The sequence below is a fragment of the Sesamum indicum genome, linkage group LG8 (assembly GCF_000512975.1).
Source record: "Sesamum indicum cultivar Zhongzhi No. 13 linkage group LG8, S_indicum_v1.0, whole genome shotgun sequence".
NCBI classification, from domain to species: Eukaryota; Viridiplantae; Streptophyta; class Magnoliopsida; order Lamiales; family Pedaliaceae; genus Sesamum; species Sesamum indicum.
Genome location: NC_026152.1, coordinates 552,802 through 570,022, shown reverse-complemented (window position 1 = coordinate 570,022; position 17,221 = coordinate 552,802). Strand labels below are relative to the sequence as shown.

Sequence of the window (17,221 nt, the reverse complement as noted above, 5' to 3'; positions counted from 1 at the left end):
CTCATATGTGTATTTTATTATTATATTTGTGGGAAAAATGCAATTTATTCTATTGATATGAAAAATTAGTAAAAAGTGAAAAATAAAATAATAAATTATCTTCTTTATTTAAAAAAAAAAGATAAATTATCTTTCATTTAAATCATAACAGGGAGATAATTTGCTTCATTTTTCAAAACACATGAGATAATTTGTGGATTATTTCACATATGAGTAAATCGCATTTAATTCTTATATTCAATATTATGTAAATTTCAAATGTATTAAATTTAAATTTATTTATAAAACTTTAATATTAATTTAAGAGATGGTTGGTGGAGAAACGTATTAACTAATAAGCAAGAATGGAGTAGTAAAATTGAAAGCAGAAAAAGGGTTCCCGAGGTAGAGGCAGGCAGGCAATGACCCTGAATTGGTGCAACCAGCCCCACTGCTCTTCTCTCTTCTCCCAACCTAATTTTATTTAATTTAAATAGATAGATAGATAAAATTACAATGTCAAACATATTATCCTTAAATTCTGCACCGTCCAATGCGATGCTTATTTGCACATTTATATATATTAACAACATTGTAGTTAACATGCGCGTCTATTTAAAATTTGGTGCTTCTGAATTATTACTATTTTATCGGAACCATAACTCCCAACATCTAAATTAATTCTGAATTGCGTTATTTAATTTTTGCGTCTCATCAACTCGTCGTTATTTAAATACGGCATCATTACACTATTCTTTTTTTAGATATTCATTTTTATTTAAATTTTTTTATTGATATCAATAAATTTAATAATTTTTTGACTAATTAATGAATTTGTTTGTTAATAGAAATAAATATCGAAGTATATAAATCAGAAAAATTAAATATAATTACATCAAATTTGAAAAGATGATGGTATAATTATTCCTTAAATTATAAAAAATAGAAAAGATGATTAAGAAAATAATTATATGGATAATTAGGAGAAGGAAAGAGAAAGGGAAGGGGAAAGATGGTTTTGATATGAAGTGTGAATCATTTCTATACTGCTGAAATGTTGAAATTTGGGTCACGCGGGTACTACATTTTCTACCAGGTGATAATTTTATGCCTTGCTAAAAAGTCAATCACCAATCAAGCTGGTCGCTGTCAAATCCAGCAATTATTTACAATTTTCTCCATGGAAAGAATAAATGGATAAAACCCATTTAATGTAATATATATGGATCAAAATATTCTTTAGCGCCCTATTTGGATGGAGAGTTTCAAATGATTGTATATTTGGAATTTATTAAATATAATTCAATGATTTGGTGCGGTGGATTTGAAATTCTAAGTTCCAAATACTTGCATCCAAACACAACCTGGACAAAACATGCTGTAGCATTAATTGACCAATTGAAAAGATTTCAACTGGGGGACCAGGGAATTAAAATTCGGGTTAAACAACTAATAAAATAATACAAACCCTGAATTTCTTTATTAGTAAAACAAAAAGGAAATAGGGTTTTGAAATGGGGGATTTTGGCCTGATATCAGCTTTGATGCGCATGCTAAAAGGCACGCCTCTGTTTTGACAGCGCCAACCCAAATGAGATAGAGATGAGATGAGATGACACCGTCTCCTCTCCTCTCCTCTCTCCTGTTGTTTGTATGACCAAAAACATCACCCACCTCTTTCTCTCTTTCCTTCCTTTCACGTGTGACTGCAAAATTACTTTTATCTCCAATAATTACACCCTTATTATTTCATTTTTCTCTATTCATTACCTCACCACCTCTTCTACTTTTTATCACTTAACACACAAACATCAACAAAATAGGCCAACAATCTAACAGCTCTAATGTATTAACTCTCACCACTTTTTGCGTCGAGAGTTTGGAGTAGGATTGCTATGTACAAGAGCCAAAGCTATCAGCTTAAGGGCAAAGTCAACCTGTGGCCGGGTGTCCTTTTAAATAGTGCCTTTGAGCGTCATCTCGTCTTCGTGAGATTAGATTAAGCCGCTTGCCCTTTATTTGCCATGTCGAGTTCCGTGTTTCTTTTTGCAGTTGGCTGTTCTGGCAATTCCAGGTCCGTGCAAAGCAGCATTTCATACCGGGCTTGCTCTTGAGACCTGCATTCATTAAGGCTCAAACTGCCTGAGTTGTAAAAAAAAATAAAAACAGAGTATGAAGTTTGTAAGGTTTCAGTAGGATTTCAATTCAAGTCCAGAAATGCAAGAAGCATTAGAACCTGAGTCTGCACACTCGTTGTAGCCGTCCAATGCTCTGGATGGGCTGCAACTGAATGGTCTCGGATAAAGGCTATTGTTCTGGACTCTTGCCGTCTGTTAATCACAAGTGGAGGCGGTAATTCTCTCATCACCAGTAGGACAAAGGCTGAGGGCACTGATGAACCTGGAATAATTCATTATATTAAGGAAATTTGTTACGTGTCATTTTAAGGACTTTTTCGTTTATACTCCGAAATTGGTTTCTCTTTACGGGAAATGGATTTCAAAATTATGTTCCTGGCATTCTTCTGAGAATGTCTACAAACCATGTAAGAGAAGTAACTGTTTGCACTGGAACTGTAAACTACCAGAAATTTAAACCTCAGCTTTTCTTCATTAAAGCACAATATATACATCCAGTTAACTGTAAACTCTCGGGAGATATGATCTTGCCCTTAATAACATTCCCTAATTATTGGTAGGCAGATACAGTTACAAGCTAGCATAGCTTATTTAACAGTTGTAAAGACGTAAATTAAATGAAGGTTCCAAGTTTGTGGTAAATATAGAATGGAAAGTTGAAACAAATACCTATGAAATAATACAACACCAGTAGAAGAGAGGTATAGACACCATCTATCTGTTGTTCATGCCAGTGATAGAACAGCTGCGGGTGTGGAAATAGTTAGACTTAGAAAACTATTTACTGGAAACAGAAATTGAAGAAAGCATGTAACAAAAAGAGCAAGAGAGCCTACAGGTATATTTGTTGCTATAGCTACACATGCACTTGATGTAAAACATATCACAGATACGATGGCCAAACCAGCCACCTGTACAAAGATTGGGTATGATAAAAATAGTTTTCGTGAGAACAAGAAAAAAGTTATCAGTAACTCGTCAGAAAGAAAGGATCAAGTAAATAAACTGGTTCCAGAGCACCATATTCATCCAGGAAAGGTGATGTTATCTATTGAACATGAGGACTTTCAAATGGATTAAAGACAATCCAGACAACGTCAACAACAAAACATGTAATTCATTACTTTCAAAACCATAGTAATACAACAGGCGGTAGAACTGAGTAACTACCTTCCACATTTCTGTTGAAGCCCGCTCAGATCTCACTTTTCTCATTTTCAAGAACAATAATAGTCCTGAAATCAAAAAGGATTGCTAAATATAAAATTCAATTTTTAATAGAAGAGACTAATAGATATGTGGGAGAAGCTTAAAAATAATAACAGTAACTTAATCCTGCGTGTTCCAGTAGTTCGCATTGTGAAAGTTTACATTACTGCTAAAATTGACAGAAGGCACAACGAAAAGATCTAGAGGTTGGTTGTAGAGGTGCCCACCATAGCATGCCAAGGCTCCTCCCAGTAAGAGAACTGTTATGGCAATCAGATCTACATATACCTGCGCATTGGTAACAAATAGCGATTTGTTGGTTGATAATCACCACCACCCACACAGAGTCTACAGACACACAGAGTTCTTAGACATAATCTTTTTCAAATCCTAGAATAATAATAATAGTAAAAAAAATTATAGCAGGTTCAGTTGGCAGTTAAACGTCAGCAGTTTAATCAAATCATCCATAGCAAATGAGTATGCAAGAAGGGGATGCAAACAACTTATACCATCTGAAATCAAAAACCCCTCTTTCTGGATGACTTAACAGTTCTAGAAAAGAGTTATCAGTAACTCATCAGAAAGAAAGGGAGAAATAGTTTTGAATTAAATGCATTCAGAGAACTATAACCGGGAAGCAATGTAATAGGTTTCAACATGAAAAGTATTAGAATCAAAGAGAAGCAAAAAGCCAAGGAACATGCCTGAGCAACAACTGCAGAGTCAATAGGATTCTTTCCCATCCCAATCCATATCAGTACTGAAGATGCTACCATTATTGCAAAAACTAAGACAGCAACCTGGTTAAAGTTTCTCTGTCAGATTAAAACAAGTGAATGCTCATGCTATAAAAGTTTAAAGGGAATGACTGTTGCCAAAGAACTAGAAAATGCCTTAATACCAAAATCACAACTTTTTGACGGCTTCCTATGCGAATTGACACAAAGGAGAAACATTTCCGGATACTATTGGTGTTAGAATCAGATATATTTGTCGTCTCCAGCAGGGCTTCTTGAGAGCTGCAGTATTCATCTTCATCATCATCATTTGATTGATGACATAAGTCAACCCTGCAAACCATCAGTTCCAGTTGTGGCTTTATCTTCTCATATTGAAAGAGTGAACTTGTTTAGCTTCAGCGTTAAAGACAAATTAGACTTCTGAAACTGTTTCCTTAGTGACTTTCGGAAATAACTCAAAAAGGTAGAGGCACAAACCACTAAAGGACAACTCTATGTGACATGAGGAGGCAAATGTCCATGTAAAAGCTTTTATGTTTCTATTGTATAATATTCCTCACCTTTTGGTTGGTGATAATACATTGAAAACTGTTGGAAGATGTAAATCCAGAAAGTTAGTCAAGTACTGAGAATAAATTTACATGTGAAGAATTTTTTTCTCTTTCAGAGTTTATGATTGTTGCACGACTTCCATTACATGTACTCCAGTTATTCCACTTAAATATTCAGTGACACAGTAACAAATCATGGTTGCTATAAGTACATGCTTACACCAAAACAACTTGAAACCATCAACCTCAACATAGTATATTGCAATAGTATATTCAAAAACAATAAACATGTAAAATTTTATTTGGAATAAGCCTAAAATTCTTTTTATACTGCATGATTCAAATATGTGAATGAAAATGCCAGATTATGTCTAATGTGGATGTTATTAAATGAGTCTCCGAAAACTGTGGAACCATAAGATTTATGGAGAAAAAAGCAAGTGACAAATGGAACTCTTAATTAAAAAGATGACTTACCAAAATGACAAGAGTAGAAGAAATGCTGCAACAAACAGAATTTTGGGGAAAGCTGCAAACAAATAATATCTCCGGATTCAGGATCTTGTACAAAGATCAGGGACATGAAAATTTTATAAGCATAGAATAAGCTTGTAATTTGCATACCCATGACAATGAAACCACACGAGTGTGACCAGCAAACCCAACCCTTACAAGCAGCAACAAGAGTTAACACAAAATAAAGGAAATAACCTGCCAGTGAAATTTTTAATCCAGTGAGTCGGTGAAAGTGCAAAACAGGAAGATTATTGGTTTATCGTATCGACAAATAAAGAATATCATGGAGAGCAGCTTCAGACAGGGTTCACCAACAACTTATTACAATAACAGAAGTGCAGATTCTGATCGTGCAATTCTTATTGTTTTAATGGTTGTAGGTCATCAAAGAAAAACACACCTGTGGCGCACAGTATATATGAACTATGTGAATAAATGAGAGATGATCCATGGGAATATTCTGCCTTACAGCTCGAAGACTAAGAATAAGAAAGAGATCATTAAAGAATTTACATGATGAATCTCAAGAAACGTAACCTCAGAGAGGACATAAATTAAGTAAATCACCAAATATAACAGTGCCCACATTTTGAAGTATTAAGACTAGTTGAAAAACGTCTCTGCATGGACAAGTACCTAGCTTGCATAAGATTTCGGAGATTAGATACTGGTTTCATCACAAGCAACACCATGCAGAGAGTAAGCATTACAATGTTTCATGCTCAAAAGCTTGGCTGTCTTAATCAAAGAAAGAAGGTTATAAAAATTCTTTGTTCTCACTAGTAACTTCAGATATTGCTTCTAAAGCACTAGTGTACCTCTAGTGTTCTATCATGCCAAATATTAGCTGCTTCCTAGAAAAGCCGCATTCCATGTTGACCATAATAATACAACTTTTATCAAAACACTGAAAGTTCCTAGGTATTAGGTTGAACTACTTCTCCTAAAGTGAATAACTCAAGAAGTAAGTTAGTCAGCCTTAATTGATCACTATATACATTTACCAAGGGAAACCAGACTAAATTGCCACAAGAGGAGATTTAAGGCAGACCTCAAATCTTTAAGAACACCAATATTGAAACAGAGACAGCCCCATTTGGCATGCCAATAGTTTTATTTGAAAAAGACCATTCCTATAAGAATACAAGCTTGCAAGCATGCTGGCATGTACACTATACAAGAAATCGCATCAGCTGAAAGGATCAGTAAGAATGATAGTAACTGTATGGTAGTATTTCTCACCCAAGTTAGAAGATCCAATCATTAGATGAAAGACCTGTAATTGAAAGCAACTTTATCAGATTAAGATTCAAATATAATGAGAACACAAGCCGCTAAGTAGCTCGGCCTATGGCCAATTTCTAACATACATATCCCAAAAGAAAGAAAAAGAAAATGAAATATTCAGCACCCAATTACTCCAGCAGTGTCCAGTGCTGAATCATTGTATTACGGAAATAAGATGCCATCATATAAATAATATGAATGAAATAACGCCTACCTTTTGTCTGGTCCAGCCAAGCAGCAAATTTCTTGAGTGGATCCTTATCAACTGGTAAATAGAAAACGGAAAGTCCAGTAAGAAAACTTTCCAGGTTGTAGTTTCTTGATGCAGAACAAACTATGATGAATATATCATCCCAATACTTCAGCTTTACAAGCCTCGTTAATGCTTTACAACTTCATTTCACATGCAATACAACTACCACCAATGGAAACAACAATTACACAATTTGCATATTGATTATGTTAGCAGACATTTTTCTGCAGCAGAACCCCATGCCTCTTCATTTCACCATCATTGTCACTAAACCTCAGTCGCACTCCAGTTTGGTTACCAATGCTTCATCTCATTCTTCAAATTTCATACCGTAATGACAATTAAATTACCCTAAAGATTCAATAAGAAGATTTAAAAGTCAAGAAAATGCAGAAAACTTTAATTCCTGCTCTGTAGCCAAGCGGAAACAACACAAAACAAGCAAAACTGGAAAACCAACCTCACAAGGTAAAAACCCAACATAACATTCACTCTATGAAGTATGAACGGTTTTCCAATGCAAGCAAGATTGTCAATGAAAACCAAGAAAACCCAAGAAACATCAAAACAGTTCATATCCTGAAAATAATGCCTGCACTACATCCATCAATCGCCCATAGAATAATATCGACAAAAAAAACCAAAAACGAAAATCAGAAAAAGAAGCAAGAATCACCTGATAAAAAGCAATAAATGCAATCACAGCATCAACACAAGCCAAACCCACATTTACTCCGACCACCGCCTCTGGATAGCAACTCCCTTCTCTCAATTCCAACATCTTTTTTTCCCTTCCACACGACTCACGCAAGCACGCACTCTCACCGTCCGCGTAGGCGTGTGTGTATCAGAAATAACATCAAGAAAAAGACCAATGCAAGAGACAAAGATGTGGGGTGTTGAATATGCGAACAAGCATACAGCATATGTAAATGAAGTCCTTTTCTCCTCGTTGCGAACTCCGGAGCGTCAAGTATCAAGAAGTAATATATACATCTTTTTCATTCTTTTCCGATAGTATCTTTCGATTCCTCTAGTCTACAGATCCGCTAGTAAATCCCCCAAACCCCACCACCCGTCCACCTCCACACACACACACACATATATATATATCTCCCTCTACTCTCTTTCTCTCTCTACAGATACACACACATAATACAGTCAGAAATGGATCTCTCGCTGTAAAATGCAATTGTGTTGGTGTTAATGGTGGAGATGGATAGAATAAAGTATAGTATTAGAGATTGACCATAAGAAAGAGTCGTTGGGAAAAAGGGCAATGGCCGTTTAGCCTTTACTACTACTGTTTAAGAATTAAGACACGCGTCTCCCTTTTAATTTCTCATTAACCTTTTCTTTATCTAAATTAGGAAAGCCACTAAAATAAATAAATAATATGTCAATCCTCTTCTTTTGAATTAAATTTTTTATAATATATTTTAAAGTATAAAAATACACACATAAATAATATGTCATGACGATTAATTATTTAAAATTAAATAAATATTTTGACTCGTAATCCACATTAAAAGATGTCCTATATGTCAATATAGGAAATTAGTTTCTTTATACAATTTACTAAGTTAATCATTAATTCTTTGATTATTTCTTTTTAATTTTATTGTGTATATGTGTTCCAATTCTTCTTACTGTACAGGTTATAATTTTTCAAAAAATTTGTATTCACCATCACAAAAACATAAATATTATACAGAGAATGAGTGTTGTTTTCTTTTATATATATTCTTCTTTTAGATATTATTGCTGCATAACTAATTAAACTATTTTTTTCCCCTTCTGGATAAAGAAATGAAGCCCAGCCCACAGTCCAGATGTTTAGGGCTGATTTGGTGTAATATTTTTTGCTTCATGAATTATTATTTAGCTACGCTAGAAAAAAAAATTATTGCTGCTTACAATTTAATTGGTTATAGATTAAACTGATGGTAAATAATTATTATTAATTATAATTAAATAAGATTGATATATAAATTTAATTTATTCACTATATATATTATTTTTGTTGTAGCTATTAAGCCATGATAAATATTTTTGTCACGACTCTTAGTCATTACAAATATATTAGCCATACCTATAAAGACCACAGTCAACAAACGTTACGTGAAATAACGATTAATAAATTTGAAAATAAATAAGATGAATAACCCAAACGATGATGAGCTTAGTTGTTATATCATGATTTCAAATTTATTTATGGAACAAAAATTTTAACCACTACACTAAAATATCATTAATAAATTTCGACGAGCTTTAAGTAATTCATTTGATAAATAAAACAATAAAAAACAAAAGGAGATAATCATACTCAAACCCCAACTGAAAATGCAAAATTATACTTTCTCCCCCAAAAAAATTCAAAAGTACGCTTATACCCTCCTAAAATTCCCTGTATACATAACCTAACCCCTTCTGTTAGCATTTAGATGAAAAATATTGATGTTAGCAAAAACAAATTTATATAAATTTCCAATCTTGTTCCTCATATAATATTCTTATGTAATTTTTGTACTTATAAGAGAAAAAATATAATGATGTTAACATCACTCTACGTTTATATGTATATATTACATTTATCCCTTTATAAGTACAAATATATATATAAAAATATTAAATGAGGGACAAAATTAAAATAATATATAATTTTTTCTACTGACGTCAATATTTTTTATTCAGATCCTAATAAAAAGGGGTCCAGTGTAAATAAAGAATTATCGCTTATCAAAAATGGTGTGAGTACAATTTTAAATTTTTTTTGGAGAAAAGTATAATTTTATATTTTTAGAAGTGTCTAAGTATGATTAACCCTAAAAAAAACATGGTTCCATTTTTTTTTCCCAATAATTTCAGTTTAATTTTCTCAACTTATCTGTATTGGTTTCTCAAGCTTCTTTTTTTTTTTTTTAATAATAAAACTGATTTCTCAAATTTGATGGTGACGTTAGATAAATCAAAAGGTGATGTATGATTCGCATATCAGCATTCTCTCTCATCATTAACTCAAACACAGATAGTTAAGGTTAATTTGATTAACGTCACCTCGAATATTAATGATTCTCCTCGTAAAAGGTATCTCCGATGAAAGAAAATCTTTATCCACGGGTTTAATTTTGGTAATAAATCAAGAAAGTAATAATTACGGCAAAAGAAAATGTATAAATACAGCATCTCCACTGATCACTTTTTCCCTCGTGATCGAAATCAATCTTGCGAGAGAAGAAACATTAATCGATCGCGATCATCGTCAATGGGTAGCAGCGGCGGCAATTCGAGCAAGAAAACGATGGGCCGTCGGAAGATCGAAATCAAGAAAATCGAGAAGAAAACCAATTTACAGGTCACATTCAGTAAACGCCGCACGGGGCTGTTCAGAAAAGCCAGCGAGCTCAGTGTTCTCTGCGGTGCGGAGATCGCGATCCTCGTCCAGTCGCCGGCGGGGAAGATTTTCTCGTTCGGGAACCCATCTGTGGAATCGGTTCTCAGCCGTTTCCAAAAGGGGGGGAGTTTGCCGCCGCCGCCGCCGCGGAATGTCGGCATTGGAGAGAACCGCATAGGCGAGTACGCGGAGGAAGTGAAGAGACTGGAAGGAGAAAAAGAGATGGAAAAGAGTGTGAAGGAGAAGGAGAGGGAATTGTGGTGGGACGAACCCGTGGAGAGTATGGAACTGCATGAACTGGAGGAATATGCGAAAGCACTGGAGGGGTTGAGGGATAATGTTGTTCATCGAGTGGAGGAGATGGAGAAACAGAAACTGATCATCGTTGATGATAATGCGTTTGGATCGTTGGATCTTATGGATCATGATGATACAGTTGAGTCCAGTTCAAATGGCGGCGGATTCACTGCAGTTGAGTTTAATGAAGAAGAATTTGATGTAAGTATATATATTTTGATGCTTTGAGTAATCTTAATTATTATTTATATATAATAACCACTGATGAGTAGAACTTTAAATATTATTGCAGGGATGTTGGGAAGGTGTAAGAATGGAGGGTTATGATCATCTGCTAGCTGAAATGGATGCAACTGACGAGTGTTTATCTTTTCTGGACGTCTATCCAAGTCTTTGGGATACATAATCATTAGCTTATAATTGTTTAGACTATGTAAAGGTTCATGGTCAAAGTTTGGCATTCATCATAGCTATATATCATTAGATTTTTGGGAAATTATGAAATTTTGTGTCATGAATGAATTGTGAAACCAGCAAGTTTGATTATTTCATGTTGCAAATGTCTATACTTAGTAAGTGGCACATGAATTCTTATAAATGATCAATTGTACAAATATTCAGATTCATGACAAAATTCTTTAGAACTAGTATATATACAGCGGCACACTCAAATATTTTTGTACAATCTATTTAATTTAAAAAAAATATTAATTAAATGAATAAAACATATAAAGAAATTAAAGATTGGAACAGCTTGGGAAGTTTGTTAGCAGGTACCAAGATTTGCTTTACTCATATACATAGCCGTCCTCCCAGATTCAACCGTTTCCTTCAAAGTTTATTCGCCTAAACTGTGTGTGACAACAAACAAACAAATCATCCATCCTCAATTCATTACCCTATGATAATATATGCTGTGGTGTTGGGATTGATTTTTAAATGGTTTGCAGAACAGACTCAATATCTAGATTATTTTATTTTTAAATGTCGTATACTATTATGCAAAATAGAATCATAACTCTATTCATTTCTTTGTTTCTTGTTTTTGCATGTTTACGTTTGAACACTAGTCTCTCAACTGTCGGAGGCAAATTTACGTGGGTAGTTGACCAGTGGCATCTTTAATTATAGCATGGGTGGATGCTGGAGTGGAACATATAGAAATGCATTTTTGTTTTTTCAAAATCCCTTTTTGCCACGAACATCACACCCCCTGACTTGCGAATACGCGTAATCGTTGAATTTAAGTCTTCATCTTCCAAAACTACCCCCGTCCAACTCCCGTAATTCCCCAAGAAACCTTCAAAGCTGTACCTATAACACCAAGACCTCAACCTCCTTATAACCCAACCCTCCTCCCCCACAAAAGGCCATCCAGGTCTAAAGAAAACAATCCAATGGAAAAGAAGCCCTCCAGGTTTTCATTTTTCTTCAAGAGGCTGAACAAGAAGGCTAGTCATGACGATGCCGGCGGAGCATGGCGGTGGAAGAAGAGATCCACCGGGTCTCGGTGGAAGCGGAGGTTCAACTTGCATCTTTGGTTCGTCGATAGCTTCCTTTTTAAGATTATGTCGGCTTTGGAAGCCGTAGTTCTGGTTTCCAAGCTCTGCTTCTTCTTCCTCTGCTGCGGATGCCACTTCTGACGTCGACACACACACAGTCTATCAAGAACCAAGACACCTCGGTCCATTTCAATGCTTAGTGTTGTGGATTGCGACCAAGGAAATGTTTCGCATGCCGAAACCAACTTGAAATGATTGTAAATGACTCCATTGTTCTCTTTCCCCCTCTGTGCTTCATGATTTATTTTAGATTTTTCTTCTCCTTGAATGTGTACTGATATTGTATAAAGATTAATTAATTTAAGCAGCTACGTACATACATTTCTGGAGATTTATGTAGTGTGATTTTCCTTGACGGGGTGATGACTGAGTTCTTGGACTGGTGATTCAGATTCGAGGAAACATCCTAGTTGACACGACGAGGCTAAAATCGAATGGGATTCGGTGACTGTCGTTTTCTTTGTTTCTTTGTTTTTTTTTTTTCCTCTCTCTCTCTCCTTTTTGATAGATTCTGATGTAGAAATTTGCTATAAATAAAGAGTTATTATTGAGTTGAATTTGCGAAAATAGTATGGAGTGCAGAAACATTCCGTGTTGTGCAATGTGAGGTTAGACACCTGAGCTATAATCAAGGCATAAATACCTCACATTGCTTTAAATGCTTAGTACTTAAAAAAACTAGTTTTCTTAAACCAAAAATCAAATAATTTTTTTTCCATGCAATTGAAAACCCTCCTTTCACACAGCATACTAATTATCATTTCAGAATAATACGCAACAAAACAAATTTATTGTTATTTATAGTCTAAAAGTTTCATAGTTTTTATCGGATAAACTTATCTTGTTGTTTTTAAAATAATAATTTGAAAAAAAATTTACTTTTAGTTTCATAACTTACGAGTTTTATATATTTTGTACCATAAACCAAATAATTGTAGCATTTTAGAACCAAATATGCTATAATTTTTTCAAATGTGCAGTTTTCCAGAATAATATTCCCACTGAAGAGGCTAAGACCATTGAAGGCGGCTTGGCTTCGCTGTCTAGCTAGCTGTGCTGGGCCTGTCACCTGTCTTCGAGAAGGAAGAGCCGTCTTGTTTCAGCGTCAGACAAAAGCCAGTCCACTCGGTCAAACAATTATCACATTGACTCTGAAAATTATGAAACCTACACATTGAAGTATGAATAGTAAAACACACGCTTGCAATTATGAAGTTGAACCATTATAACCTGGAAAATTTCTGCCCACTTTCTCAAATCCATTGAAGCTTTAGCCTATTAATACTTAATATTATTCATTTGTTGTAATAAATTTAATATCTATATGAATTCATGCTTTTCATTTGGATCAAATTAACAAATAATTTCACAACTTCATTTAATCAGGGGATAATTAGTCTGTCATTTCTTAAAACTTAATTTAATTATATATAAATTTTATTTGATTTTAAAATTTATTTTTATTATCCCTGATGATTGTTTCCTTCTAACGAATATATTATTCATTTAGTCAAAATTCACAAAATTTGATGATAAGAATCAAAATCCATATTTTGATCCAATAGCTCATACTGACTTATTGCATGTTGAATATTTTTTTTTACCAATCTACATCTTTACACACTAGTACATTGAGATGGTATATAGTCATCTCAAGATGCAGAATGGACCGAATTGAGCTGATCTAACTTAGAACTGAATTGAACCAACAAAAACTGGATTGGTCCAAAGCTGGCCCGATTCAGAAAATCAATACTTAAGATCAGCCTAACCCAGTACAGGACCACTTAAATAGGAAAGCACAATAATTATCCAAAAATATTATTTCTTGGTTCTGAATTCACATCATCTTTCAGATAAAATAATAATAAAAAACATATCATCTTGATTAGGGAGGGGAGGGTGCTGTTAAAACTCTTTGCAGACTTTACTGCATTACGTTTAGATTTTTATTATTATATCCAAGAATACAAACACCAAAAAATCTTCCAGTGTCATTATTTCTGTGTCTTTTTGTTAAATCTTTTAAGCTCCCAACAACAATACATTTCCTTATCTCTTGGGTTCCCTCCAGCACTGATTACCCACTCAACACAGTTGCTCGAAGAAGGAGATGAGTTCCTCAATTTTCAGCCCTGTTTCACCCCCATCTCACACCATCTTCAAACCCAATCAAAACCCTCTTCTGCAGATAAACTCTCCTCTTTCAAAGCGAGTTTCATTTTCGAGAAGAAGAAACTGTTTAAATGGAACCAGGGCTTTGCTTTCCGCCACCAAAGACACCGTCCTCAAGGATTTTCATCAAAGAAGAGCCCTCAAAGTTAGCATCCAATTCTTGGAAGATATTTACATAATTCCATATACTAATAATTGAGACTGAAGAAAGAACCGTTATTAATAAGTCTGCATAAAGATATTTTACCTACTTCCATAGCTAAGCATGTCAGTTTATCCGGGTTGTGGATCTTTTTACTGTGTCCGACTGATTTATGGGGCTTTATTATGTTTCTTGCAGATCATCTCAGGGTTGCAGAATTTGGACAGAGATAATGTAGCTGCCGTTGTTACAGCTGCGGATAAGGTTGGTTTTGGTCTTATACGTTATCTTCCTTTATGAGCTATGGATTGTTTAATGAGGGGGAAGACATTGTCGCATGATTGTATGTCTATTTTCGTGTCGCTACATTGTGATATAAGGTTTACTTATGAGATCGTATGATAGTTATGTTGTGGTTCTTGCGAGCTACTAAGGTAATCTGATTGTCCTTCCTACAGGGAGGGGCAACTCATGTGGATATTGCGTGTGACCCGGATTTGGTGAAACTTGCTACTAGCTTGACTGCTCTTCCGGTAAGAAGTGATTATTTGTTAAAAATTTTGACAAGCCTTTCAGGATTAATATGCCAACTGTTGTGCTGCATATTTTTTATTTCTACGTGATTCGCGGTATTCATATGTATGAACAATGAATCTTGATGTATAACACGGGGTTCTAGTTAACTCACATTGTTTAGAGTTGCTGATTTGATATATTTGTTACATGCTATCAGCTTCTTATAAGTCATGCATTTGCAGATTTGTGTTTCTTCTGTTGATCCAGCAGCATTTCCAGCTGCCATTGAAGCCGGAGCCTTAATGGTGTGTCTGTTAACTCTTTTATGATTTTTCTTGTTTTGCTCATTGAAAAAGTTCTGCTGAAAATGGAAACAACACAATTAACTCATTAGAGTTCCACAGTGCTAAAGTTAATTTTGTTCTAAAAGTAAAGCTTAATTTTCCAGGTCGAGATTGGAAATTACGACTCATTCTACGAAATGGGCTTGACTTTCTCATCGGAGCAGGTAATGTATATCCTATGTTACAATATCCTTCTATCAGATTTTTCGGTTTGCGGAATCTTCTGAAGAGTATCTTATTTCGAAATTGCATAGAAGAGGGCCTTTATTTCAGCAAGAAAGCCCTGGCTTTTTTTAGAGCTGTTCTACGTGATTCTGTATCATGCATAGTTAAACATATGATATTTCATACTTCTCTGCGTCACTTTATTTGATTATGCAGATCCTGAACTTAACTAAGGAGACCAAAAGGATTCTTCCATCTGTCGCACTATCGGTCACTGTACCTCATACGCTAAGCCTTCCTGACCAGGTTTTAAACTTATTATTAACAAAATGTAGATATCAGAAGTTCAATAATGACCAGTGATATAATTATGCATGCTCCATTCTGTGGCCAACACAGGTTAAGCTGGCAGAACAGTTGGAACAAGAAGGTGTTGATATCATCCAAACTGAAGGAGGAAAGTGCTCCAGTCCTTCAAAGGCTGGTATTCTTGGTTTAATTGAAAAGGTAGTGTCTCCACATGCACATTCTCTTACTTTTACTGGGAAATATAAAAAGTTATTTGATTTCTGATAATACATTTTTCATTAGATAAACATGTTAATTGAAGTAAGAGATAGCACGACGTAAACCAAGTCAATCTTCCGTTGCAGTTCTTTTTAATTGGCAGAATATTCAGATTATATATATATATATATTTTGCTGTGAGACGAAAAGAATAACAGAATGTGAAAGCCTGCCATTGGAAACTACTGTTTGGAGTTGGCTCAGAACCCCAACCTCTCTGGTTCCTAATTGAGGAGCCTATGCTCCCCTGTTCTGGCTGTAAAGATAGCAGCAACGCCAAAGGAAAAACTAACCTCAATACTATATTTATTCTTCTTACTTTAAAATCTAAAAATAAGCTACCGTGTATGTGATATTTGTAAAAGCTTGCGTCCATTTAACTTGAAGTGACAAGTTCTCTGAAGAATGCATAGAACAAATACTATAGCTTTAGCAGCCTGCTTTATAGCTGTATTACTTGGTTGCAAAACATATATTATTGATACACTTTTTTGACTAATAACATTTGTTGTGGTTAATTGCAGGCAACACCAACACTTGCAGCAGCATATTCAATTTCACGGGCAGTCAAAATACCAGTAATGTGCTCATCTGGACTAAGTTCTGTGACTGCGCCATTGGCGATCACAGCAGGAGCTTCTGGCGTGGTATGCACTGCAAAAACAAAAAAATACACTCTTGTCTTTCCCTTCTGCCTTAGTAAAACTCTGCAAATTACTGACATCTGTACTGTCGTGTAACACAGGGTGTGGGCTCAGCAATCAACAAGCTGAACGACGTGGTGGCTATGATTGCCGAGGTCAAAAGCATTGCAGAGTCAATGAGCTTATCAACTACGGGAGAATACGTGTTTCAAGAGAATAATCTAAGACTATAATGGGGAGAAGTTTCGGAATAGGTTAAGGAATCTTTGATCGCAGCCAAGTTAAATATCTCTCAGCTATGTTGTGCTACTTATCACTTTTGGATGTTGATGTTGTCACGGGGGAAAGCTTAGCATTTAGTTGTTAGGTTAGAGCACTTTTTAACTTTTGAATCTTGATTATCTGAGGAGCAGGCTTTCATTGATTAGGGATGCCTCCCTATTCACCAAATTAAATGAGATTCTTCTCTAGAGTTTTGAAAATTGAATCCTACTTTGTCCAATCAACCAGACGCTTAATACCAGGAGCAGCAATTTTGTTATGCATCTGGGACTCATTGATGTTCAATTGCTTGGGTAATCAACTTTTGAACAGGGACAAAAATGCACTTGCGTGGGTTGGTGTACCTATTCACTGCATGCACTTGCGTCTGCTAAGGAAATTAGGTGAGGTAGATACACACCTCAATTCATATTCAATTACTTTGCCACCATCTACAATCAATATTGATGTAGGGTTG

General features: G+C 35.0%; 3 protein-coding genes across 4 annotated transcripts; 2 read left to right on the top strand and 1 right to left on the bottom strand.

Annotated features, from left to right (window-relative positions):
• On the bottom strand, positions 1,438-7,920 carry LOC105167303 (tobamovirus multiplication protein 1). Of its 2 annotated transcripts, XM_011086958.2 has the most exons (13): positions 7,353-7,919; positions 6,638-6,688; positions 6,379-6,412; positions 5,245-5,331; positions 5,098-5,149; positions 4,231-4,399; positions 4,034-4,129; positions 3,554-3,614; positions 3,288-3,352; positions 2,954-3,028; positions 2,787-2,862; positions 2,216-2,379; positions 1,438-2,096 (listed from the first exon to the last, which is right to left on the bottom strand). In XM_011086958.2, the coding sequence occupies exons 1-13, from the start codon at positions 7,455-7,457 to the stop codon at positions 2,073-2,075; spliced, it is 1,059 nt and encodes a 352-aa protein (XP_011085260.1). In that variant the 5' UTR covers positions 7,458-7,919; the 3' UTR covers positions 1,438-2,072. The 2 variants fall into 2 exon arrangements, with proteins under 2 accessions (XP_011085260.1, XP_011085261.1); XM_011086959.2 differs by lacking the exon at positions 2,954-3,028 and having other exon boundaries at positions 7,353-7,920.
• Positions 9,864-10,896, top strand: LOC105167548 (agamous-like MADS-box protein AGL62). Its single transcript, XM_011087320.2, has 2 exons — positions 9,864-10,568; positions 10,660-10,896. The coding sequence occupies exons 1-2, from the start codon at positions 9,942-9,944 to the stop codon at positions 10,771-10,773; spliced, it is 741 nt and encodes a 246-aa protein (XP_011085622.1). The 5' UTR covers positions 9,864-9,941; the 3' UTR covers positions 10,774-10,896.
• Positions 13,905-17,027, top strand: LOC105167302 (uncharacterized protein ycf23-like). Its single transcript, XM_011086957.2, has 9 exons — positions 13,905-14,249; positions 14,445-14,510; positions 14,705-14,779; positions 15,005-15,067; positions 15,211-15,270; positions 15,488-15,577; positions 15,671-15,778; positions 16,363-16,485; positions 16,584-17,027. Exons 1-9 carry the CDS (start codon positions 14,043-14,045, stop codon positions 16,713-16,715), a joined length of 924 nt encoding a protein of 307 aa, XP_011085259.1. The 5' UTR covers positions 13,905-14,042; the 3' UTR covers positions 16,716-17,027.